Raw genomic sequence first — 25,268 nt, forward strand, 5'->3', positions numbered from 1 at the left:
CCGCATGCGACTTGCCAGCCAGTTCCAGTTCCGCCTGGACTTTGGACTTCGTGCGGTGGTCTTTGTGGTCTTTGTCATGTACCTAGGTACATAGCCCCGGCCTTGCCCAACGGCACATGGTCGTGCTCCTAATTCGGCCAAAACCATGGCAGATACTGACATAACAACCCAGCCGCTGGGGGTCGTTTGCACTGCCGTGTTGTCTGGTGCTTTGGCACGCAACATGAAAGCTAGCACCATATGTCACTTCCACTTCCGCCTTGCCAACTGGAAGCCAACTGGAAGCCAACTGGAAGCCAACTGGACGCCGATTCAACACATCTCGGCACTGGGTGCAGAGAGGTACCTAGGTACCTAGGTAGGTACTTGCCGCCCAATCAATTTGTATCCATCCGCCGTTGAGAATCAGCCTGCCAAGGGAAACCCACGCCGAATTCTATTCCATCCAGCAGTTGTTACTTGCCCTTCAAAAGCAGGCCCCAGGCCCATGTCCCACCCCTGCTATTGATGTGGACATTGATGGTTTCTAGTCCAAGTCCAGACTTGACTGTCAACCTCTTGTCTCCCTTTCCCCCGCTGCCGCTGCCGCTGCCCTACCCCGCTTTTGCTTGGTGCTGCTTCACTAATGCCTGGTTGTTTGCGACCGGACCCCTCACTGGGTCCCAAGAAGAAGCTATTGACATGGGCATCCTTTGCACGCCGAGCAAGAGTCCACCGTGCCCAACGACAATGGCTTTGTGGCATCACGCCCCCCTTTTGTGTGTAATGTCGACGAAATTTGCCGGGTTCGCGAGCTAGCAAATCAGTGACCAGGCCGTACACTCTACCACTCAGCTGCACCCACTTTGGCGCCCGTTCTTCTTGTACTTGACAACGGCAGGCATGGCAAGGTGGCAGCGGGCGAGGGCGAGGGCGAGGTTGTGCCCACTGCCATGCCATCAATGTCCACTTTGCGATTGACGGTATTGCAGATTAGGGTTTGGGGCCCGAAAAACCGCAGCTGATGCTTGCTGCCTGTGCGACTCGTATTCTTGAATCTTGGGGAGGAAAATGGCCAAATGCAGACACTAGCAGCGTTGCCCAGGAGAGAGGCCAGATATGCATTGCACTAGGGTAGGTACACTGCATACCTTGGGTACCTCCTAAAGGTACCTACTCCCGTCCCGAGTGTGCTCCGTATCCGCACCGTATGCCCATTGTTGTCTGCGGCCTCGCGGCGGCCCAGGTCCCACAATGCTCCCATGGTCCCGACGTCGACCTAAGGTAGCTAGCAAGCGGGCTCGACCTTTTCAGTTGGAAGACGGGAGAGCAACACACAAGCGGGCGGGCGGGGGAGAAGGGAGGGGGGGCCCACGCGCAGAGGCCGCAACGGATAAGGCTTGAACTTGGCGCGCTCTGTCGTGTCGTGTCCGTACAAGCAAGTGGTTTGGTTTGGGGCGATGGATGATGATGATCAAGCAACGCCTGCCCCCACCCCACCCAGTCCGCCCAGCGAATCATCTGTCGTGATAATCGTCAGCAAGTCCACGCTAGCACAGGTCACGTTCTCCAGCGTAGCAGTTTTGGCACCTGCCATTCAGTCATGTGAGCTGGTACAAGTCTGGTGCAGACTGCCGCGCAGTGGGACACAGGCCGCTGGTAGCACGTTAATTTAATGCCTCCAGGGCCGGTCAGCTGTGGAATCAGGAATCAGGAATCAGGCCCCGTTGTTTGCCCCAGCCAGCATAACCATGACGGGATTACCGTCTTGTTTTCCCCGTCATGGGCATGTCCAGAACCCGACCGACCAAGCTCAGCCTGCACCCATTGGAACGTTTCCGTACCGACTGACGCCTGGCTGATGGATGACTGGTACCAGTGCCAGTGCCAGTGCCATCAATCTATACGGTCGGGGCGCCCCGTCTCCCTGGAAGGATTGATCGTTGTTGACCTTTTGCATCAAACCCCCAGCTGCCAGGCCTGTTCTTTTCCTTCTCCGTTGGCAATTGACCCGTGGGATGCATGATGCCAACCAAAACGGCCAAAACGGAACCGAAGGACCGAAGGCCCCATGCACCGGTCTCCTGAGCAAAATGCGGCAGCACACGCTGCGTCCTGGAGTCGACAGCGTCGTTGCAGCGTACTCCGTACTTTACTGGTCTTCATCCGCCGTTGTCAACGTCACGTCACGCCCTGGCCGCCACATGCATGCAGCTTTCCAGGCTGCTTGTCCGCAGAACGCACCACTAAATAATTACCCTCCCCCTACTCCCTCCGTACTCGTGTTGGCCTGAACTTGTCAATCGTCTCTGGCTTGCTGCGCAGTCTGGCCAGCAGAAACTTGGCCACCACCAATCCCATCCACCAATTTGTCCCGTAAGTTTGTCCACCAAACCATCAGCCAGGGGTAGGGGGTAGGGGGTCGGGGGTAGGGGGGTCCGCTGGTGGGTAGTGGGCGGTGGGTGGCCCAGCCCAGACAGCCAATGATGCGCCGAGTCTGACCCCACCCCCGATTGGCCGCAGAAAGTCTCATACATAATAATATAGTACTCCGTAGCACGGCAAGATCCAACGAGCTGGAAGCTGCTGGAAGCTGCTGGAAGAGGCCCAGCGCCGATGCCGACATCGGTGGGGCGGGCCACAGTTGACTGATCTAAAAGTACCAGACTTCCGTAAAGATGGGAAGGGGAAGGTACCAGCCGTACCAGCCTGACCCAAGGGCTGGGAACTGCAATCCGTAATCTTGTCGACCGAACAAGGTCCCGTCCCGTACTCCGTGCCATTGCATTGACATTGACCATCGCTCACGGCCGCCCCGCGCGCGCAGGGCCGCAGCAGGTTTCGCTTCTAATTACGGATTCGTTACGGCGGACTGTACGGGAGTACGGAGTACGGACTCGGAGTACTTCAACCTGGCTTTGTTGTCGAGACCAGACCGAAACACGGACGCTGCCTGATGACCAGGCGCTCGCAAAGACACTTTCAGGCAAAAATACCCAGCAGCGCTCATGTTGACATGTTGACATGTTGACGGGTCAATGTCAATTATGCTGCCAACAATGCCCATGCCCCTCTGCCGGTGCTTGAATTTCAGCACCGGAGCCATCCATTTCCTCTCACATCTCGACCTCGACCTTGACCTCGACCTCGACCTCGAGCAAGTCGCGTCTTCCGACTCCCCTGCCATCCGGATAATCGCATGAGCTGGGGCGCCGTCGATTCGACTAGTCAAAATAACTCCAGGTCCGGAACGGTTGTACGCGGCACCCCCTTTCTGCTGTCGCACCCCCTCTCCCTCCTCTCCCTCATGCCCACCCATCCACACAGCCAGACAAAGCACTCGCATACAGTGCCAGTGCCATACACAACACAACTCGCGCACACCCCCCCCCCTCCCCCTCCCCACCCCTCTTCCCACGACCTTCCCGTGAACCCATCCAAAATATTCTTTCTTGTCCTTTATGCATTGGGCAAGAACCTGAGAACCTTTTTTCTTTTCTTGAATATCCCTACACTGGATTTTTCTCGCTTCCCTTTCGAGATTTTGGTAGAATAAGCGGTGCTGTAGCAAGGACATTAATCTCCTTGTGACCTTTCACATTCCTGTGACGGTCCGGCGTCTGTCGTCTCGCAACACTCGGAGCTCTTCAAAGTCCCCGGCAACGGCTTCCTCAAAAAGTATGACCACCAATCGTATTGAGGACCCCTTTGCAGACTTGATTCCGCTCTTGCGAGACTCGGCGTGTGCTGACCAGCTTCTCCCTTCCACCACCAGGAAATGCAACAGTCAACTTCAAGGCCATTGACGCTGCAGCGTCCATGCTTGTCGAACCCATTGACGTCCGCGATTCCCGGCCGACAATCTCACGCTCGAAACAACTCGCATACACTGCTGCTACCCTCTTCCCTCAACGCAAACCATCGGGTCACCCGCCGCAAATCCGTCACCACGCCTGGCCCTAGCTTGGCTGTCTTGTCCGCGGCCGTTGTCAGCGGTGAGCAGACTGCTGCTATCCCTATTGCCAACGGTGGCCGCCGAACCAGCACCTCCAAGGCTGCGCTGGCCCGATCGTCCCTGGTCGGCAGTCTGCCCTCGCCTCCAGCGAGCTTGCCGACGCACAAGACTGTGCCCGAAGGCAAGCAAGAGTCACAAGACAGCGCCATCGACGATGACGCCAACGACGTGTCGGCGGACGAGGCTGCCAACTTGCAGGGTGACCGTACAAGGCGGTCCAGTGATGGCCAGTCTCCTTTGAAGGATTCAAAGAGGAGCAATCGCGTCGAGGTTCGCTGCGACAAGTGCGGGAAAAGTTACAAGCATAGCAGTTGCTTGACCAAACATTTGTAAGTGTCGAGAGCCGCGCTGGTCGTCTTTGTTGCATTGCACGCCAGGCGTTTTTTCGGCGCGCGAGCTAATCCCGCCCGAAACAGGTGGGAGCATACCCCAGAGTGGTCCCTCACTTCAAAGTTGCTCATTTCGAAGCATCAGCAAGTACAGCTTCTCGAAGCCGCCTCGGTTCTTGTCGCTATGAACGGCAAGGAGGACTCTGCAACCCCTCCAGAATCCACCAAGGACTCTGCCAGCGAGCCTGATTCGCCATCGCCTGCTGCCTCTGGCTACTCGGAACAAGCGGAGCACCCGAGCTCGGCTGATACCACCCCTCCCCCGATGTTGGAAGAGGCGGGCTTCAACAGACTCGTGTGTCGAGACGGAAATGGCCTCGGCTTCTCCAGGACCTATCGCTCAGCCGGGTCGGGAAGCATGCCCGCCGGGTTCGCGTACGGTCACTTTCGGCAGCCCAGCCACGATCGTCGACCTCCATCATCCGGGGCCAACAGGACTGGGGAAGAGGACCGCGACCTGGCAGCGGCGGTTGAGCTTCTCAGCTGCAGTTTCAACAGCAACAATGCTTCTCACAGCAGCACGCTGACGGTGCCTTCGGATGTGCCACCGGTACCGCCAGTCCCTGCCCAGTACCTCGACCAGGCCACTTCCTTTTCAAGCGCCGGCTTCATCAACAGTTTTCCCCAACGTCAACCAGAGAGCTTCACCAGAGGCGAGTCTCGACGTGGCGGCGAAGACGTGAAGATGGAAGAGAGCGATGACGACTTCGACATGCAATCTCGAGCTCGAAGCGACGAAGATGACGACGGCGTTTTCGGCCGCATGGAGGAATAAGTCGCCATGCAAGCAACGGCCATGCTGGTTCTGGATGGAAATACTCGGTGGCGAGGGAGGCTGTCGAGTCGGATCCAGTGCTTGAAGGGAAATGACCTGGTGTCTCATATATGTATCATTGATCAGTCCAACGCCGTTATGAGGTGGTTCAGCTCCGCAGATTCCTCAGCACCGAAGAGCGGAGGGCCCTTTTGCAAACCCGGGCCTTTTGGGGCCGCTGTATGGCTGTTTTGCAGAAGAGATTGCATCTTTGCGAGGTTAAAGTGAGGATTCCGACAGCGTCGAGCGTACGCCCGAAGAAGTACTAAAAATACCAAACGATGACAAAATCTTGATACGATGCCTTGCCGTGCCCCCCCCCCCCCCCCTCCTCCTTTTTTTTTTTTTTTTTTTTTTCTCTCTCTATCCCCGTGGGGACCGTGAATCCAATGGATAGATGGACGGAAGTCTGCCGGCAAGAGTTTATGCGTTTCGTAAAAAGGACGACGGCACGGGGTCCGTTGTTGGAGAGGAGGCAAGAGGATTTGCATTCATTGGTGTCCGTTGGCAAGACCAACTCGAGATCATGAACGGACTCTGCTGGTGTGAAGAAATTCAAGTTTCCGAGACGAATTTTACACAAGTGGGAACAGGTAAATGGTTTTACAGTTTACTCCTTGCTTCTTATTTCGGCCCAGGTCTCCTTGATCCTAGTTCTGTTGCAGGGAACAGAAAGCAGATGACTCGACATACCAGACAATGATTGATTGGGAAAAAAAAAAAAAAAAAAAAAAAAAAAAAAAAAAGACATGCACTGCACGGGCTGTCCTTGGCCAATGAATGACTGGCATTTGATGTTTGCTCCTTTACCACCAGACTCGTGACATGACTGATGTTCTGGCGCCAAATCCCACCTTCGCTGCTGCAGGCCAAAGGCCCCACACCCTTTTTCACGCTTCGTCATAACGATGCGCAGAAATCAGACGCCCAACTTTTTTAAACGCTCCTTACCCACGAATCAGACGCGACTTTCACGGGCCTGAAGCTCTGGGTAGTCCGAATTGCAAGCAGAGAAGATCCACGCCGGCGGATGACGAGAAGCGCTATTCCAAAGAAAAAAGCAAGGAACCTGCCGCCCGATAACCACCATGGCCCCGACCTTGCGAAACGCCAGGTCGCACGACGCAGCGCCGACCAGCAACATCAAGTTGGAGGACGAGGCGGCCGACGTTCGAGCTGTTGCGGCGGCCGAGACGGACGAGCGATCCTCCAAGGCGGTCGACGCGGGCAGCAAGCTTCCTCGCCTGTTGGCGTTTCCGCTGACAGTGGCGCTGAGCCTTGCCCTGTCAACGCTGGGAGGCTTGATCATTCCGCAGGTGTCGAGGAGCCAGCTCGATTCCCTGACACGCACTCCCGACACATGGGGTGAGGCAGCTATCCTAGCCGGGTGGAGGATGTGAGCAAACCCCCCCCCCCCCCCTCGCCTTGTTGCGCGCGCCCCCGTTTTCCATCACTTTACCCTTTTCCGAAGCGATTTTGCTGACCTTGCTCGTTTTTCCTCTCTTCTCAGCTTGGAGCTAGGCTTGGCTTGGTTTGGCAAGTTGGATAGCGTGGAGGCTGGGTCTTTGAAGATGTTGGCTAATGGACCTACGGTATGTTGTGTGACGCCATTCCGCAGAACCTTTGCGTTGCTTTCTGCTCCTCCTCACGGGTTGGGATGCTGATTTTTTGCTACTCTTCTTCTTCTTTTTTTTTTTTTTTTTTTTGGTTGTTTTTCTCTGGCGCAGTACTACTTGATGATGCAATTCTACGGTCTCAACCCTTGGGCTGCGCTCTCCGCGGCAGTCGTCGATGTGCTCTCCGTCACGGTGCCTTTTCATCTAGTTTTACCGCTCTCGACGGCCGACGAACCATCTCTGCGGAGCTGGAACCGCGACCTTGTCGACCTCCCCATGCTGCTGCTGACGAGCCTCCTCTCGACGGGCATCTACACGGTCACGCTTGTTCTTTCGCTTCGCTTCCTCCTGCCACGCACCCTGGTCGCTTACTTCAACGGCATACCTACCCTCGAGCCAGCCTATTCGGCTTCGTACGCCGATGCTCTCCCCGCCATGCTCCTCTTGGGCTTCGCAGCCAGCACGTTCGTCTTCCCGCCGTTTGCTGCTACCGGCAGGGCCAAGGAAGACGCCCAGATCGACGAGTTCGACCCGGTCAATGCGACGCTCGGCCAGACTGTGTGGTGGAACTTTTGGGGGTACACCGCCAAGGAGAAGGTTGTCATTCGGCGGACCGCTGCGGCTGCGGCGTTGAGCGGCGTCGGCACGTATCTTGCCTGCACGAGGAGAATGTACGGCATCGAGGCGACCGGTGCGGCTGCATACGCCGCTGTTTGGGCTACGGCTGCCGTTTTGGCAGGTCTTGGGTTGGGGTTCGTCGGTCGCGAGTAACGGAAGGGAGGCGACCAAAAAAATCGATGCCTGCGAATGGCTTTCTTTGCGCGGAAGAGGGTGTGGAGATTGAACTTGAGGAAAGGGGCGGGCTACCGCTGTTTCTTGCTGCTGCCATGGAAGTCAAAGAGTGGGAAACGCAGGGTTGGATGTTTGGGTCTAGTGATGCGAGCGGGCTCGGGAAATGCGTATTATATCATGTAGCAGTAGACTGGACGCAAAACGCTGTCGCCCACCGACCAAGGCTTCACCTGGCGCCCGTGCGATTGAATACGGCGTCACTCCATTTCTGCTTGGCAGCTGCACACGCCACAGCTAGGTATTCACAGAGCAGCATCCCATCCCGGGCGTCCAACGGTCCACCGCACGCACGCCGAAGCAACGACAAGCTCGGGCCGGGCCGGGCCGACTCGCGATCCCGTCCTATACCGGGGCACGCGCTTGATCTCCTTCCTGGCTGGACACGTGCGGCCGACGTAGAAGACCAGGCATCGGGATCGTGCATCAGGGTGTACTGAACGGAAAGCCAACGGGGCCAGTCACCAACCGCCCTATGTTGTTGCTGCTGCTTGCCCCGACCTCGAGCGCCAAGTCGGTTCTGGTTCCGGTCGACGTTTCAGAGCTCGCGCTGCTGGCGTTCCGGGCGCGCGTTGCATGGTCTGCCAAAGATGGCGGGTGCTGGCTTTGCTCGGGCACGGCGGTGGCGTGAGGGTCAGTTTGTTTCGATGTTTGCTTACTGCTTGCTGCTCAGGAGCAAGGCTGCGCTGCGGCAGGCCCATCGCCTCGCTTACGTACTGCACCCAACACGGTGCGCGCTTTCCCCGCACAGTGCAGACGGGGCTGGGGGTCGGGCCAGCCTTGGTAAACAAAGCCATCCAACTCAACCTCTCACCTTCGTGCCGAACGAGCTCTCACCTTCGTGCCGAACGAGCCCGCTCCCACGCCGCGCACCACGACCCCAAGCCCAGGACGGCACAACCCCCCGAGTTTCGCTCACCGTCTCGCCCATCTCTCACCGCAACCCGCGGTTCCCCCCCCCCCCCCCCCCCCCCGGCCACACCGGCCACACCGGCCACACCGGCAAGAAACGAGCCCGCCGCGCTGCCCGATGGCCGTCTCCGTCTCCGTCTCCGCCGCCGACCTCGCCCTGGCCAGCCTCGCGGACGACGACGGCGGCGGCGGCGGCGGCGGCGGCGCAGCACCGCCCGGCAAGGCCGCCGCGCCGCGCGCCGACCCTGACGCGCAGACCGCGGTGACGGACTTTCTCGACTTCACCGAGTACCTGCCGTCGGACGTGCTGCGGTCCCTGACGCTGATCGGCAAGCTGGACGAGGCGTACACGCAGGCGTCGCTGCGGGCCGACGAGCTGACCGCCGCGTGGGGCCGGCTGCCCAGCCTGGCGGCCGAGGAGCGCCCTTCGCCGGTGCGCCTGCGCGCCGACATCTCGGAGCAGCTGGGCCGGGCGATGCGCTCCCGCGCGGCGGCGCGCGACGAGGCCCGCCGCATGTGCGACAACGTCGGCCGCCACCACGCCAAGGCCAAGGTGCTGCTGGCCAAGCTGCGCGACATGATGGCCGGGTACCCGGCCGCCGCCGAGGAAGCCCGGAGCCCCGCCGCCGCCGCCGCCGCCAGGTCGCCGCAGGCCGTGCGCGCCAAGCCGCCCGCGGGGGAGGCCGCCGCCGCAGCGCCGCGCAGGATCCGCCGCCACCGCGTCCCCAAGGTCACCGTCCCCGGGGAGGTCCTCGCGCCCTACGAGATCGAGTACGACACGGCCAGCGACGACAGCGACGTGAGCTCGTCGTCGTCGTCGTCGGCCTCCTCCTCCTCCTCCTCCTCCTCCGGCAGCGGCGGCGACGCCGACGCGTGTGGCCCCCCCTCCGGGCGGAGGAGGACGCCCGCCGCGCCGCGCATCAAGCTCCTCTCCTCCGGCAGGGTGCACAAGCTGGGTGGGCGCGCGGGCCGTCCGGCGACGTACTCGTCCGCCGCCATGGCCGCCGCCGCCGCCGCCAACGCCGCCGCCCTGCGCAACCCGCCCCCCGAAGACGCCGTCATCGGCAGCGCCGACGCCCCCTGGCTGCAGCTCACCAATTACGAGTTGGCCAAGCTGCGCAAGCGGATGAAGAAGAACGCCACCTGGACGCCCAGCGACACCATGGTCGCCCGCGAGCTCAAGGCCCTGGGCAGGGGCCCCGAAGAGTACAGGCAGGCCAGGAAGAAGGCCGAGGACCAGGGCGCCGACTTTGACCCCGGGGCGCCGGACGCGCCCGTCGTCGACAGCGACCCGGGCGCCCAGCACCTCCCGCCGCCCGGGGCGGTGGGCGCCGACGCCGAAGCTGCCGGAGCCGCGGGGGCCGACGAAACCCCCGCCGCCAGCAGCAGGGGCGTCAAGCCGAACCAACCGGCCAAGAAGAGGCTCAAGCGGGAGGCCCTGGCCAAGCAAGCTGCAGAGGAGGCCGAGGAATCCGCGAGGATCATGGTCCGCGCCGCCCAGCTGTTCATGCACAACGGCAAGGGCAAGCCCGAGGGCGGCTGCAAGGAGGCCAGCGAGGCCAAGGAGCTGCTGCCCAGGGAGGAAGCCCAGTCGCCGGCAAAGCCGAGGACAAGCGACCCCCGGCCTCCCCTCAAGAGGAAGAGAAACGGGGACGGGGACGGGGAAGACGAGCACGCACACGAGTCCGGCACAGCGACGCCGTCGCAGCCTCTGCCGAAACGCAGCAAGACGGAGACTCCGGTCCGGCCGCCTCATCACCCTGGCATGGGCCCGAGCAACGGGTTAGCGGCGGACTCGTCGGCCATCATCACCATCACCAACACCACCACCAGTACCACCACCAACACCAACACCAACACCAACACCAACACCCACACCCACACCCACACCAGCAGCAGCGCGGCCAAGACGGCCGCCAACAGCACCAGTCACGGCGTCCTTCCGCAGGGCCCCGCCACGCCCGCCAGCAGCGCCGCCGCCGCCATCGCCATCGCGACGCAGCCGAAAACCCCCGTCCCCTTGCCCTACCCCCCGCAACCCTCCGCTCGAGCTGCCCTGTCCCCGACGCCCAACCCGGCAAACGCCAACGGCGCCGACGCCCCGGCCTCCACCGTCATCACCACCACCGCCGTGCCCGTCAAGCCGCCTGCCGAGACCCCCGTGCCGCTGCCCAGAACCGACCGCAGAAAGTCCATCACGACCGTCGCGCCACCCCCCCGGGACGCCGCCAAACGCGAAACCAGAGGCGAAGCCGCGAAGCGGACGCACCACCCGTCGCCGCCCACCGCCCTCGTCCCCCCGCGGCCGCAATCCAGAGGGCAGACCCCGCGCCTGGACCATGCCCCCGACGCCGCCGCCGCCGCCGCCGCCGCCGCAGCAGCAGCAGCAGCAGCAGCGACGGGCCGTCGCCCAGGCTCGAGAGGGAAAGCGATGAGCCAGGAGCCGCCGTGCCTGGCGGCCGACCGGCCTCGCCGCGCAAGCACAGCCCGGACCACGCCGGCGCCCGAGGTCAAGCTGGCCGCGAAACGGGCAAAGCGTCCCGCCCCTGGCGTTGTTAGCACCACCAACAGCGGCGGGAGCAGTGCCGTGGGCAAGCGCAAGGCCGCGCCCAAGAAGAAGGCCCGCGCGGCAAAGAAGGAAAAGGGCCAGGGCCAGGGCCAGGGCCTAGGCCCGGGTCAGGGGCCGGAGACGGAGATGGAGGACGTGGACGACGAAGGGAACCCCATCGACCCAGACGAGCCGCGGTACTGTCTATGCAACAGAGTCAGTTTCGGCACCATGATCCAGTGCGACAACGTCGACGTAAGTTCACGGAACCCTAGTTCTGATCCACAAAAAAAGAAAAAAAGAAAAAAAAAGAGGCATCGTGTTTGATTCTTTCCCGCCGTGACATTTCGAAACAAAGCTAATCAGGTCTTGTGTTTGCGCACCGCAGAACTGCAAGCAGGAATGGTTCCACCTCGAATGTGTAGGCCTCGAGGACATCCCCGCTCGAACAACCAAGTGGTACTGTCCAGACTGTCGGAAACTCCTCAATATAGGAGAAAAGGGGGAAATCAGCGCGCGCGGGATCAAGAAGTGATTGGGATTGTCTTTGTGGAGGATGGCTCGGCGGTTCTTGTTTTGGCTTCGTCATAAAAGTGGCGATTTGGCGTTTGGGGGCTCTGGCACGGCCTTTGGCTGGCGGTATGGAGGCATGCGCACGTTACGGAGAAATTAGCTCGTTTAAGAAAAGGGTCGGATTGGTGCAAGAAAAGAGAGCCGGGTTTCATTCACTGTCCAAGATGATGAGGTGTGGGCACAAGTGTACGGCGGTTTGCAGCTATGAACGAGAGACCAGGTTGCAGTAAATTTGCTGTTACAGGACCACCAAGGGGCACGCACTTGCATCAACTGCATGGATATCACGCCGGATGGGGAAAAGAAACGGAAAGAAAAGAGACGAAGAAAAGACTGCCGGCCAGCATCGTAGTCATTCGCCCATTGGTGACCGCTACACGCCGCTATCTCGACTTGTAAAACTAAAATCGTCGTTAGTTACCAGCAGCACGTTTGATGGCGGCCCGTGTCGGCTCTCACCTCTTCTGCTTCGTCCTGCGTAACATTCGACATTTCAGACTGCTTCTGGTCCACCAGGCCCAGCCGTGACCAGCGCATCTTGAACCAGAAATCCCTCCTGTCGCCACCGAGCGCGCCCGAGAGCAGGCTCTTCTTCAAATCGCGCACGAATGCGTTATACAAGCCCGGTTCATCCATGTCGATCAGCTCGTTTCTCATGACGCCCAGGCATTCGGCCGCTTGGCTGTATTTGCTGTCGCCGAAGCTGTTTGTGATGAGCGATCGTACGACCGCCGCCATCTGCTTTGATGCGTCTTCAATCTCGTGCATGTCGTTGGCCGTGCCCAAGACCTGTTTGAAGCCTGGAATGGCATTGGTCTCGGATATCTTGCCCTTGTTGGTGTCGTGACCGAGTAGGGCGTCAACATCCAGGCCGGATATTGGTTTGACGGGTTCGCGATTTCGTCGACCCTTGGCCCTGGGTGGTACTGCAACGGGGAAGGGGGGGGGGAAAGGTCAGCAGGGGGATAAGTTCACTGTTCGGTCGGAGGTACTTGCCTTTCTTCACGTCAGCCAGTTCAATCAGTCTGTCGACTTTTAATTGAACCTTTTCCGTCAGATCTTCGGGTGGCGACGCGAACCTTAGCAAGGCGGCGGGAGTTTCGGGAATGGGCTTATCAGGGTGGACGGCTCGCGTCTTGACGGCAAAGTTTATGCGATGGATAGCTGGATTGAATAACTCATCGATGGGTGCATACTCGGCTGGATCTCTGCTCGTATTCAATTTAGCTTTTTTTCTTTTTTTTGGTTCTTCAGCCAGTGACACCTTTTTTCTTCATCAAGGCTGAATGCGTACCCATTTTCGTCGACTTCGTATGCAGACAGGTCCATGGCGTCGACATACTCGCCCATTGCCTCACTGAGCTCATCGGAAGGTAATAACCGATGCTCCGTCAACGTCTGGCCGCTAACGGTGATGACCTTGTCCAACGGCGGAAACTGATAGGTGCGTACATCCTCGGCAAACGGCAGAGGTATGTCGTACAGGCACTCGAACTCGGGCTCAATGTGCGGCACCAGCAACACCAACAGGGGGTCTTTGCCGTCCTTGGTCACGATGCGAGCAACAGCATATGATTCAAGCTCCAGAAGAGCCCAGACCAGCGATGAGAGTGCCAGTTCAGACTGGGTGTCGTTTCTTCTGGCATGGGTGATGCAGACTTCGCCCATGTTTAAAAAGTGTTCGTACTAACATGCCTGTCAGCGCAGAGAACTCCATCTTTCGCTTCCTCTCGACTTTTCCAGGCAAGAAAAAACGTCGTCGCACCTTACTCCACAAGATGAACCCCAGAATGGAAAAGCTCTTGGTCGTCTCCAGCTTGGTGATGTTGTGTTCCGACTCGCTGATGTGAACAGCTGTGCGACCATACTCGTACCCCTTGGCAAGTGCTTCAAACTCGACATCGCGCTTACCACCAGGCGCATCGGGATCATTGACCTTGTACGTTCTAGCCTGCTTCACAGCTGCGAATTCCACGCCGTCCATAGGATCAACCTCCAAGGTGTGTGTTGACTGCGAGGCCTGCTCCGACTTGACAACCACGGTGCTTGCTGCCAATGGCCTGGCCAAGTGAGTTTTGAAGTACCGCTCCACGTTGATGCTCATTGCCGTGGGGTATTTGTCCGGATCCCCCAAGGTGAGGGCTCCATCGTATGTCTTGTACGGCTTAACAGACCTCACTCGAGGTGTGTCCAACTCATGGATGGCTTCGGCCATGGTGGCAAAGATGCCGTCATTGCATGCGTCGGCTAAAGCTTTGAGCGTCTTCTCGTTCTCGGCCTATGTGTTGAAAAAAGAAAATGGATTTGTTAGGTAATGGGCCCCCCCATGGACGCGACGCGAGGCGTATTCATCACCTTGATTGATGGCTTGTCCTCTTCTTTGAATCCATATTCAGCATCGTCGAAATCCACGCCACTGGGAGTATAATCAGCGAGGCTCCAGCTTTGCGCCGTGTGTTCCTTGTTGTTCGAATACTCACAGAATCGTCAGTTGAATGCCCGAAGCATTCATCTTATTTGCAATGTCGGCGAGGTCGTCAGCATCCAATTCGCCTTGGCCATCCGTCACCAGCACAATCTTGCGAATCCATTTGAGCTTCCTGGTATAGGTGTCAATCATGTCGACTGCCACCACGATGGCCGAGATGGCATCGCCATGCCTTGTCGTGCTCGGCTTGACGGACGCTTGGAGAGCTCTCAACCCTGACATGGTCAAGTTGCTCAGCTCCTGGATAACTGAAATGTTCTCGTATCCATCATCCTCCTGCAAACGGTTGTGCGTCTCATCAGTCCTTAGGGCGACGACGCCAACACACAAGGTCTTGCGGTTGGCGGCCACAATGTCAGTGAGCTTGTCCCACACATAACGCATGCACCAGTCCAAGTTTGACTCCTCGCGACCAGAGTGCTTCTCAGCCATGGGGGCACCCAGGTCCAGGATGAAGACAGTAGCTTCTTTTTCCGCCATCTTGAGCAGGTTGGACCGACGTCATGCAAGGGGGAAGACTCGGATCATTCGCCAGCTGGGCTGCAAGGACCGGCGGGGTTGTCAGAAAGCGTCTGGTCAAGATGGCCCAACTTTCTTGGCGAATCCCATTCTGGCTCCAGAAACGACCAGGCAGACTTGCACTGAGTACGGAAGTAGTAATAAGTTTTGCAAGTCGCGGGGTTGCAAAGCGCAAGCGCAAGCGCCAGCGCAGATGACGCGGCGCGAACCGACGTTTCTTTCCATCACGAAGCCACGTGACAGGAAAATGCGTGACCCCAATACGGATGGCGGTTGACCTCTTGCTAGCCAAACCACCTTGTCTCTCTCACAGGAGTGGCAGCACTGTTTTATGCCGTGCACCCCATCAGCTGAAAATCCGTTTCATCGGCATCCTATTCTTGGCTGGCAAATCATGGCTGGGTCCATCTTCTTCTCGGTGGCTCCCTACCACATCGTCTCGTGAGTTGATGAACCAACCAGGCACGCTTCTCTGTAACTGAATGCAATCAAATTAACACGCTCTGCCTGGCAGCTACGGGACCTTGTTAGGGACATCATTCTTCCAAGTATGTAGTGTATAGTCGACTCGCAAATGACCCCTACCAATTCATGTCGTGCAACCCTCCTGTTGATATGCAAATAGTCATTTATCAACGGACCCGTCATGTTCAAAACGGTTGAGCGACGAGTCTTCTCGGCTGTTCAGGCCAAGCTTTTCCCCATTTATTTTGGCATGCAAACAGCCCTCTCACTTGTCTTGGCACTCACCTTTCCTGGCAATACATGGCTTGGGGTGTCCTCCGGCATATCCGGGCTGTCGAATGCGTCCTGTCGCTGGCATTCGCTCCTACCGATTACCACCATGTTTGTCACTGGGCTGCTGAACCTCGTCGTTTTGTATCCCGCCGCCAGCAAGGTTATGAAAGCCCGTCGCGGACAAGGCAAGTACTAATCCACTGCATCAACCGTCGGCAATGAAATCAATCGCGCTGGTGCCTTCGTGCTAAACTTCTCCTACAGCCAAACGCGACGGCAAGGAATATCATGAGCCTGGCCCACACTCTGAGGAAATGCGCTCTCTGAGCAGGAAGTTTGGCGTGCTGCATGGTATCTCGTCGCTTCTTAATCTTGGCACATTCATCGCGGCTGTTGCCTATGGGTTCACGCTCGGGTCTCGCTTACAGTCTGTCGTGGACAGAGTTTGAAATGCCCGGTCTGCAGTCAAGAGCCGTCGCAAAATTGATTCATCAGCATCAAGAAACAGTAATGTCAAGCTAGATTTGCCAAGTCGGGGACTTTCCTATGGCAGCAGTCCCCCAGTCAGCCGGCGCTCAATGCGTATCACTTGTCATTCCTGGCAGGATACTCAAATGCAAGCTTAGGTGTTCGACCCAACAGGCAGCCGATCTAAGTGACGACGACAAAGACGAAATCCGCCCATTGGTTTTGCCTGTGTTTGGACCTTTGGTGCATATCTCACACCGCCAGACGGAGCATGAAGATTATATCCCGCGTGGTCGTCCATCTCATCAGCGCCATCACCGTAGTTGTCGTTGTCTTGAACTCTCCACTCCTTCTTCCCTTGTATGGGCGTATACGCTTCTACAGCCAAGGAAGCTTGTCATTAGCACCTCAAGTCGAGCCGATCGGCATCGGTGGCTGGGTGCCTCTGTTCCATTCTGCTCTCGAACTGCACAATGCCAAGAGTCACAAGTCGCTAGGGTAGGCCAGTTTCCTTTAAAATGAAAATGCAAACGTCTCCCTTGAACGCCTCCATACGCACACTGGGCTAAACCGTCATTCTGATCCTGACAATATTACACGGCCTTCACAATAGGCGACTATGCTTAGGCCGGGCCGGAATGGCCGCTCTTGACTGCTGGTAGAGAGATGGGAGATTGCTTCGAGTCACGTGGGACCCTGGTTTCAATTCTTTCGTACGGGTATGGTCTTGGAGAGGTGGTTGTCACAAAGGGGAAAGCAAGTACATCACGAGCAAACGCCTTCAAGTCGTCAGTACCTCCCAGTAACCCGGCTGCTGTCGTTTGGATGCTGTTGGTTTTGTTCCCTTAAAGTGACTTAAGTAAATCATTAACCAGACTCTGCATCTTAACACTAATTCAGGTTGACAATAGCTTCTCTCCTTTCCCCACCATCTTCAACTAGACTTGAATGGCGAATCGCCCAACCATGGCACATTAGTGTGTACAGTTACTGAAATCCGGGTTCAAAGGCAGGTCGTGACAATGCCACCCAAATGAACATGAATCAGATGCCGAGATTGAGCTGCGAATATCCAAAGGCCGTATTTCGTACAAGTTCAGCCCGACTTGGAATTGAAGTTGTTGCTCTGACTCAGAGCACCTTGCATTTCGAGCATATCCTGCTTGGCTTGTTCCAGATCCTTTTCTCGCCGGTGATCCAGCACCTCGGGAGCCGGCCGGGCCCTGTTTGCTTCTACCTGGCCTCGAAAGGTCCAGCGAAGCGGTTTCCGGTTGAGTGCTTCCTCGACATCGATTTTACCCTGAGGCTTGGGAAAGCCATAACCCAGAACGGGAGGCGGAGACTGGACGGACTCGGTAGGGTTGGTAGTGCCAGAGGTTGCGTTGAAGGCGGCCGTACTAGTATCTGTTGCGCGAATCTCTTCCGACATTGTCAAGGACTTTCCTCCTTCCTTTTCTCTCTCTCTCTCTTTTTTTCCCCCGTTTAGATTCTTTGTTTCTGTGTGTGTGTGTTTAAAAAGGGCGAGACGATCCGTTCCTGATGAGTTGTCTTGTGGTTGTGTGGGAACGAGAAGATAAGGCATCTCCCGCTTAAACAAACCTCCAATTGAAACAATCAAGGGTAATATCGAGACGGATTTTAGTAGGTCCCAATTGAATCGTCGGACAAGATACCATGCACCGGGAGGAGGGGGGGTCCAGGGTCGTCGACTCATGGCTTGGTTTTGGAATTCGGTTCCACTCGTAAAACTCGGCTTCAGCGGCGCTGAGGATAGAAAGAAGGCGGCAACGCCGAGAGAGGAAAAGATCCCTGGCTCCACCGGTGCCCGCGTCTATAAGTACAGCATTGGATTCTGTGACGAGCATCAGAGAGATAGCATAACCACGCCCTGATTGAGCACAGGCCAATGGCTTGCGCGACTGGGCCCCCTCGTGTCCTGACTGCTGCGACAGCTGGGTGCCTATTCGGCGGCTGAAGCACATGATGGAGAACACATTCCAGGTCCGGTCCACCTTGGAGCAGGTGGCAAGGTGAGTCTTGCCGCACCTCAAGTTGCCGAGGCAAAGCAAGCCTGCGATCGCTTCGATAGGTGGTTGATAGGAAGGCCTGTGTGGCTGATCATTTGCGAGGAATGGTTTGCTCGACTTTCCGCTCATCTCTGGTTTCCGTCCTTTGATTTTCAGCTGCTGCAAGCTTCGGAGGCCGCCCGGAACGAGGCTTATTTTCCAGTGTTGATTCCTGTTTCCAGCGTTGAAAGATCCTATGCGCGGTTGACGGCGACGTGTTGAACGCAGCGGCTACCGTGCGGTAGGTTTTACCTTGCGATAACTCTGCCACCATAGCAGCCTTTTGCACTGGCGAAAACTCATGATTTCTCCGACGATTCTTTGTTATTTCCTTACCAAAGGCACGAACTTCGGGCATTGTTGTGGCAAGTTACGAGCGTTGTAAATGTAAGGTGCAGATTTGGTTGCGTCGCGAAGATTACGCGTTGCGCGTAGTAAGTTGTCGGGCAGATTTTTTAGAACCTCACTGTGTGTGCATTTCATTCTTCGTTCTACAGATACGGAGCACAGAAGAGATTGTTTGAAACGCCACGAGTCGGACTGCCCCTGTCGAGATTACTAAGCAATGCAAAGCCCGCACCGGCCAACCTCGCAGGTATATTTACCAAATTCACAACTCGAGATGTTGCCTGCATCAACCACCGGTCTAGCTTGGATTCCCAGATGAGATAGCGTTTTTCAAAAGGTTTTGAACCATGGCGCTCTCGCCCAAATACATCACCGGCGACAAGTCTGCCATCAATGAATTCATAGACAAGTTTGACGTGCGTTGTTTCCGCTGCTCCCCTCGACGCCCCCTGCGTGCAATTTCTCACTCAGTTGTAGACGTTTCTATTTGATTGCGATGGTAAGTGTAGGGCATGTAGGGAATCCTGCAACGTATGAAAATGCACGACTAAGCTCAGCGTGCAGGCGTCCTCTGGTCTGGTGACCATGTGTTCGACGGGGTGCCGGAAACCATCATGATGCTAAAGGCCAAGGGTTCGTTCCTCTGCCAGCCCACCCAACTGACTACTTGGTCGTCTTTCCCCCCGACGCGATTCAGTCGTTGACTTGCGTCTCTTCCCCCTCTTGTCCTTGCATCACAGGCAAAAGAACCGTTTTTGTGACAAACAACTCCACCAAGTCCCGCGACGACTATGTCAAGAAGCTTTCCAACCTGCACATCCCCTGCGAAAAGGAGGACGTCTTCGGCTCGTCCTACTCGGCAGCGATATACATCTCCCGCATCCTCAAACTGCCGCCGGGGAAGAACAAGGTGTTCGCGCTCGGCGAGGCCGGAGTGGAGGCGGAACTCGCGGCTGAAGGTATCCCTTGCGTCGGTGGCACCGATCCTAGTTTCAGGAGGGACATGACCCCGGAGGATTTCAAGGGGCTGGCGGATGGATCGCTGTTGGACCCCGAGGTCGGTGTCGTGCTGTGCGGGTTGGATTTCCACGTCAATTATCTGAAGCTCAGCACCGCGCTGCACTACCTGAAGCGCGGCGCCGTGTTCCTCGCCACCAACACCGATTCGACGTTGCCTATGCATCATAGCTTCTTCATGGGGGCGGGATCGTGCATGATTCCGCTGGAGTATGCTAGTGGGCAGAAGCCGTTGGAGCTGGGAAAGCCAAGTCAGGCCATGATGGACGCCGTTGAGGGCAAGTTCCAGCTCGACAGGTCGAGGACGTGCATGGTTGGTGACCGGTTGAACACTGATATCAAGTTTGGTGTTGAGGGCAAGCTCGGCGGCACTTTGCATGTTCTCACGGGCGTGCACAAAAAGGCGGACTGGGACAAGAAGGATGCGGTGGCAGTTCCAGCCTATTACGCCGATCAATTGAGTGATTTGAAAATAGTAGCCTAGATGACAAACCGCCATTGCGGAATAGACATGATAATGATGTACTTCCTTTGCCCTCTCTCTCTTCTGCTCAAATCAGAGCACGCAATCAAGGACGCCATTGGTTCTGATCCCAATCAAGTGCGTAAACTGTAGCATACCTTTATTGTTGGATCTCGTCTCAACTTGCTCTTTCCTCTCGTCCAATTTGCAATGTGGTGCAAAGCAATTTGATAGAAAAAATTATACGGCTTGGATGTGGCCGCAAGGTGGCTAAGAATCGGTGTAGTAAATGGAGCCGCGGAATCAAATGCCCGTCGTTAGCTGCAGTAGAGCCAACAGCCACCACCTCCTTTTGTCAAAAGGCCAACGAAATCAGGCATGTCAAGTTGCTTTTTGCTTTTGCTGCTGTCGTTTGGCCAAGTCGCTCCCCCTTATAACCTTGGGCTGGTATGAAGGGGTCTTGTAGGGCCAAACAGACTTGGGAATGAACATGCCCACCTGCCTCTGATATTCGACGTAGTCGGGATACTTTGCAGCAGATATATCCTCGGTGAGCCGCGTAGAACCTTGGAAAAGCAGAATCAAGCTACCAGACCCAAGGATTGTCCAGCTATATGGCGAGTTGGTAGCGTAGCAGCTCCACTGGTACAGGACGAACCAAATCATTTGCTCCGCTAGAAAGTTTGGATGGCGGCTATACCCCCAGAGTCCACTGCTGATGAAGCCTCTGTCTAGGTCGGCCTGGTTCCAGCCCCTGGGCAACTTGGCGGTTTTGTTATACTGCTGCTTGGCGCTTTGGTAGGCTGCGAAAGAGGTCAGCGCTCCGAGAAATGTGGGAAACGTCCGTATGGCACATACTCCATTGTTGACCATCACTTATCCATTCACTCAAGACTAGAGCTAGTTCGACAGCAAGGTAGGCATAGTCGGCGGCCGTGGGATTGGGTTCAAATCGTGTCGAAAGCAGGATTGCGTATGCCGGCACACATGAAATGGCAAAAAGCAGGATGCTTTGGATGACAGAGATGAAGGTGACGTTGAAAATGAAAAACAGAAAGCCAGGCACCTTGGATTTTACAATCTCCCTATTCAAAGACCTCAGCAGTCCGTTTTACAGATGCCCCTGGCGTCATACGATACGTACCAGCGGTAGTCCTCTGACCCAACGTTATAGCCCCCGCGACGCCAGTAGTTATACGTCAAGCGAATCTTTACAAAGCGTTAGTATCAGAGAAACTAATGGATACGGTTCATGAAGGTAGGAGATACACTCGCGACTTACACTCCATGCAGTAGAAAAAACCGCTACCAAGTCTATCCGTCCGTGGGGCAGCCCGGCAAGCCGTGCCCAAGATGCAAGATGGATGATGTACAGGTTGGGCAAAATACTCCATAAGCGGTCCACCTGAGAATAGTTTCTGTTCACCTCGGAAACAATCAGACAGATGCCAGCTATGACTATTGACGCTGCAAACCCGGTAACAAGCGGGTTTGTTTCGACGTAGACGCGCTTCAGGGCTTCCAGGCTTCCGGCGCTGTCAACGAGGCGTTCAGGGAGCTGGTATAGCTGGTTGAGAAAGGGCTCGACCGTTATGGCGAAATTACTGCAGTCCTCGATGGACGGGAGAGCTGGCAAGGCCGCCATTCTGCGTGATGGCGGATGACGACGACGTTGAGAGAGGAGGAAGCTTGGGCGTTGCTGAAGCCTTGGACGCGGAACGTCATCGATTAGCTACCCTGGCTAGTTGAGGTACATGTACCTAACATACCTCCTTGTGCACCTCCTACAAGTAAGTACCTCTCAGAACCGACCTGGCCTAAGCTACGAGGTAGATACAACGTGCCTGGCGCCCAACGTGCAGCAGTAACGGCCAACTTTGATGTGGCACAAGAAAGGTAGGGAAGCGCATCGAACAGTTGCCCTCAACTGGCACCCTGGCATTTCATGTTGGTGCGCATTGCCGAAGGAAAATCAGGTCATCTAATGGCCATCTCCAGAGCATGAACGCTTAGACAACCTCAATCTCGCTAGGGAACTTTTTGGTGGACTTTCCTTCATTTTACGGTGGGCTTGTTGAGAGCCGCAGTGGGGCCACCGCCTCGACCACCACCACGCTGACTTCTTGTCTTTTTGGACGTCAAGTTTGAACATCGCAGGCTGTTGGATGGGAAGAGAAGTAGCAAATAAACGCCGACTGCCAGTCCTGTCTTCATGCGAAAACCAAGTATGGGATTAAGGGCCAAGGGCTACGCTCTATAGCATTGACTCCTGTTTGGAACGCGTCGCATTCGACAGTTGCGAGTCGCACCTGCCACGTTCCGTCTACCCCAGGTTTACCCACCAGATCTCGTCAGTATGCCCAGGACAAAAATTTCACGTCTCGATAATCCAGTAGAAAGCGTGCGCAGCGAGGTGCGACACTCCGCCGCTAGTTATGAAAGTCCTATGCGTGGCCGAGAAGCCATCAATATCCAAGGCTGTTGCTGGTCATTTATCAGGCGGAAGTCTACAAACTGTAAGTATGGCGTCGTTGTGCTCTCCGATGCTGTCGCGACTGACCTTTTATCACCAAGCACAACACCAGGACTCAATACATCAAGAATTATGTCTTTGATTTCGACTTTGGACAGTCCCTGGGCCATTGCTCTGTTACCATGACTTGCGTTACCGGGCACCTCACCAGCATCGACTTCCCAAGCGAGTACAGAAATTGGAGCTACCCACCGCCAGAGACCTTGTTCAACGCTCCGATTGTCACCAATATTTACGATGTAGGATTGTCTCATGGGCAAAGTTGCAGCAGCTCGATACTTTGGCTAATTTGCACATGACTCGGATCAGGATAAGAAGTCTATAGCGAAAAATCTTGCAGATCAAGCCAAGTATGCGCAGTTGTTGGTCATATGGACAGACTGTGATTTGGAGGGAGAGCATATTGGCCAAGAGATCGTCGACGCTGCCCGCAAAGGTAATTCCAGAATTCAAGTGAAACGAGCCAAGTTCAGTAACGTGGAGAGAGCGTAAGTCAGAGGTTGCTACTCTCATTTGCCCATCACAATTCAACAGCTGATCCTCGATGTAGGCACGTTCTTTCTGCTGCCAGGAGATTGGTAAATCTAGATGAGAAGCAAGTCAATGCCGTCTCAACCAGGATTGAGCTCGATCTTCGAATCGGATGTGCATTCACCCGCTTCATGACAAATAGTTTGAAGTCACTTGGCGGCCCGATGGAGAATCTGGTGTTATCCTACGGTCAGTGCCGAAATTCCACCTCCAAGTCCATCCTCGTCTAAATCACAGTTGGGAACCCAGGTTCTTGTCAGTTCCCCACGCTCGGCTTTGTTGTTGATCGATACTTTCGTGTCAAGAATTTCGTGCCTGAAGCGTTTTGGACGATAAAACTTGTATACAACCGGGAAGGGAAGAATGTTCAGTTTTCCTGGGCAAGAAACCGTCTTTTTGATCGCATGTCGACCATTGTTCTTTACGAGAGATGTCTCGCTGCCAAGACAGCAAAAGTGGTCAACGTCCAAGAAAAGCCTACCAAAAACTACAAACCATTGCCGCTCACTACTGTTGAACTCCAAAAAGCTGCTACTCGCTTGCTTGGACTGAGTGGTCAACAGGCGATGACCATTGCCGAAGGGCTGTATAACCGTGGTTTCATCTCGTATCCTCGTACTGAGACGGACCGTTTCGACAAAGAAATCAATCTGAAAGCTCTTGTTCAAAAACAGACCGGTGACGAGCGATGGGGGCCGTTCGCTCAAGGTCTGGTCAACGGTGCGTTTACGCAGCCCAGAGAGGGCAGACATGACGACAAAGCACACCCCCCTATCCATCCAATCACTTATGCCGCGCCCAGCGTCTTGAACTATGACGAAGGTCGACTATACGAGTACGTGGTACGTCGATTCCTGGCATGCTGCTCGGAAGATGCTCTTGGTATGAGGACCAGTGTCGACCTTGAGTACGGCATCGAATCCTTTAGTGCCCACGGCTTGATCGTGTTGGAAAAGAACTATCTGAACGTCTTCATCTACGATAAGTGGGATAACACGGCAGAGTTACCCAAGTTTACAAGGGGTGAAGTCTTCCAACCTACAGAAGCCTCGATGACCGAGGGAAAGACTTCGCCACCGAATTATCTCACTGAAGCGGATTTGATCGCTCTTATGGATGCGAACGGTATCGGTACAGATGCTACAATGGCGGAGCACATCCAGAAGATTCAGGACAGAGAATACGTCGCAACCATTGACAGGAGTAGGTCGACAGCAGGTGACGATGGCAGTGATGGCCAAAGCAATCCGCCATCGGCCCGAGGAGTTCCAGATGGCGGACGTGGCCGTGGACGTGGAGCTAGAGGCCGGGGAGGGTCGAACGCAGTTAGGGTTCGGCAAGGTGGGGTGCGCATATTCGTTCCAACACAACTCGGCGTCGCCCTGATCCTAGGATACGACCGCATGAATTTCGAAACCAGTCTTGGCAAGCCCTTTCTCCGCAAGGAGATGGAGCTGAAGATGAAAGCAATATGTGAAGGCCAAACGACCAAAGAAGTCGTGCTACGTGAAAGCATCAGTCAGTACCGACGTGTGTTTATGCAGACACAGGAGAAGTTGGATGTCCTGCGAGCAGTAAGTCCACCAGCTAAAGCTCTCAACTCTAGATAAAAGCGCTGAACTTTGCTCAAGGCTTGTCGAGAATTCGTGTTTGCTCAGCCTGTGAGTTAGACTGGGACTCGGCGCTTTGCAGCGGGGGGAGATGGCTTGGCAGCCGAACCCATATCGGAGCAACTTTTGCTTCGAATGGCGCGGACGTTATACCAGGTTGTGGCGCGAGACGGCCAGGCGAACATGCGACCGACAACCGGGTAAGGTCGCAGGCGTCTTGGAAGCGCAACCCAAGAAGAAGAGCTCTTCCCTAACATTGGTGTTGGGAAAACTATGTATCTGCTTGATGCATTTACCCGCGCGGTATTTCACGGGAAAAAGGCCAACTGATTTGCCCCACGTCACAGAGTGCATATCAAAGGTAACATGTCTTGATTGCTTACGAACTGCCGGCATGACCACGTACTACGCGTATGTTGGCAAAGAGTGCGCACTGATCTGCCATCTCTATCGCATGTACCCTGCCGAGGAAGGAGACCAGATAGCGCGCAGGCCAGGTTTAGGCATGATAGCTACGGATATGACTCCATGACTACCAACCTAGGTACGTATGCGAAGCGAGCATTTTCACATTGGCAAGGAGTGGAACTGCGAAGACTCATTGGGCCGAGTCCCAACAAAACCGAAGGGTAACGTACGTGATGCGATGCGCCTAGTCTGCAGATTCCACCTTTTGTCGGAATTTCACTTGCGTGTATACATGCCCATGTAAGCAAAATGTGTGGCCGAGCCGCCGAGGAGATAGTAGGGCTTTGTGCCCTGACGCAACTCCGGAAGAACGCACCAACTATT

The 25,268-nt window shown here is 56.1% G+C and overlaps 10 protein-coding genes across 10 annotated transcripts; 7 read left to right on the plus strand and 3 right to left on the minus strand.

Annotated features, from left to right (window-relative positions):
- Positions 1-3,757: 3,757 nt before the first annotated feature.
- UV8b_04004 (uncharacterized protein) lies at positions 3,758-5,158 on the plus strand (the record flags this gene model as incomplete). The annotated part of the gene is made up of 2 exons (XM_043141502.1): positions 3,758-4,323; positions 4,411-5,158. 2 exons carry the CDS (start codon positions 3,758-3,760, stop codon positions 5,156-5,158), a joined length of 1,314 nt encoding a protein of 437 aa, XP_042997436.1.
- A 1,127-nt stretch (positions 5,159-6,285) lies between these two features.
- Positions 6,286-7,584, plus strand: UV8b_04005 (uncharacterized protein; the record flags this gene model as incomplete). The annotated part of the gene is made up of 3 exons (XM_043141503.1): positions 6,286-6,593; positions 6,708-6,789; positions 6,925-7,584. 3 exons carry the CDS (start codon positions 6,286-6,288, stop codon positions 7,582-7,584), a joined length of 1,050 nt encoding a protein of 349 aa, XP_042997437.1.
- Positions 7,585-8,692: 1,108 nt separating this feature from the next.
- UV8b_04006 (uncharacterized protein) lies at positions 8,693-11,657 on the plus strand (the record flags this gene model as incomplete). The annotated part of the gene is made up of 2 exons (XM_043141504.1): positions 8,693-11,377; positions 11,511-11,657. The coding sequence occupies 2 exons, from the start codon at positions 8,693-8,695 to the stop codon at positions 11,655-11,657; spliced, it is 2,832 nt and encodes a 943-aa protein (XP_042997438.1).
- Positions 11,658-12,078: 421 nt separating this feature from the next.
- UV8b_04007 (uncharacterized protein) lies at positions 12,079-14,663 on the minus strand (the record flags this gene model as incomplete). The annotated part of the gene is made up of 7 exons (XM_043141505.1): positions 12,079-12,096; positions 12,155-12,621; positions 12,692-12,903; positions 12,990-13,381; positions 13,461-13,973; positions 14,051-14,111; positions 14,176-14,663. 7 exons carry the CDS (start codon positions 14,661-14,663, stop codon positions 12,079-12,081), a joined length of 2,151 nt encoding a protein of 716 aa, XP_042997439.1.
- Positions 14,664-15,033: 370 nt separating this feature from the next.
- Positions 15,034-15,889, plus strand: UV8b_04008 (uncharacterized protein; the record flags this gene model as incomplete). Its single annotated transcript, XM_043141506.1, has 4 exons — positions 15,034-15,143; positions 15,217-15,250; positions 15,328-15,625; positions 15,705-15,889. 4 exons carry the CDS (start codon positions 15,034-15,036, stop codon positions 15,887-15,889), a joined length of 627 nt encoding a protein of 208 aa, XP_042997440.1.
- Positions 15,890-16,179: 290 nt separating this feature from the next.
- Positions 16,180-16,570, plus strand: UV8b_04009 (uncharacterized protein; the record flags this gene model as incomplete). Its single annotated transcript, XM_043141507.1, has 2 exons — positions 16,180-16,406; positions 16,522-16,570. The coding sequence occupies 2 exons, from the start codon at positions 16,180-16,182 to the stop codon at positions 16,568-16,570; spliced, it is 276 nt and encodes a 91-aa protein (XP_042997441.1).
- A 434-nt stretch (positions 16,571-17,004) lies between these two features.
- UV8b_04010 (uncharacterized protein) lies at positions 17,005-17,337 on the minus strand (the record flags this gene model as incomplete). The annotated part of the gene is made up of 1 exon (XM_043141508.1): positions 17,005-17,337. One exon carries the CDS (start codon positions 17,335-17,337, stop codon positions 17,005-17,007), a length of 333 nt encoding a protein of 110 aa, XP_042997442.1.
- A 1,332-nt stretch (positions 17,338-18,669) lies between these two features.
- Positions 18,670-19,823, plus strand: UV8b_04011 (uncharacterized protein; the record flags this gene model as incomplete). The annotated part of the gene is made up of 4 exons (XM_043141509.1): positions 18,670-18,738; positions 18,800-18,821; positions 18,887-18,955; positions 19,063-19,823. The coding sequence occupies 4 exons, from the start codon at positions 18,670-18,672 to the stop codon at positions 19,821-19,823; spliced, it is 921 nt and encodes a 306-aa protein (XP_042997443.1).
- A 360-nt stretch (positions 19,824-20,183) lies between these two features.
- On the minus strand, positions 20,184-21,447 carry UV8b_04012 (uncharacterized protein; the record flags this gene model as incomplete). The annotated part of the gene is made up of 4 exons (XM_043141510.1): positions 20,184-20,605; positions 20,661-20,887; positions 20,947-21,011; positions 21,085-21,447. 4 exons carry the CDS (start codon positions 21,445-21,447, stop codon positions 20,184-20,186), a joined length of 1,077 nt encoding a protein of 358 aa, XP_042997444.1.
- A 790-nt stretch (positions 21,448-22,237) lies between these two features.
- On the plus strand, positions 22,238-24,536 carry UV8b_04013 (uncharacterized protein; the record flags this gene model as incomplete). Its single annotated transcript, XM_043141511.1, has 6 exons — positions 22,238-22,318; positions 22,377-22,574; positions 22,645-22,823; positions 22,886-23,055; positions 23,116-24,440; positions 24,498-24,536. 6 exons carry the CDS (start codon positions 22,238-22,240, stop codon positions 24,534-24,536), a joined length of 1,992 nt encoding a protein of 663 aa, XP_042997445.1.
- Positions 24,537-25,268: the final 732 nt, after the last annotated feature.

Source organism: Ustilaginoidea virens, chromosome 3 (assembly GCF_000687475.1).
Source record: "Ustilaginoidea virens chromosome 3, complete sequence".
NCBI lineage: Eukaryota > Fungi > Ascomycota > Sordariomycetes > Hypocreales > Clavicipitaceae > Ustilaginoidea > Ustilaginoidea virens.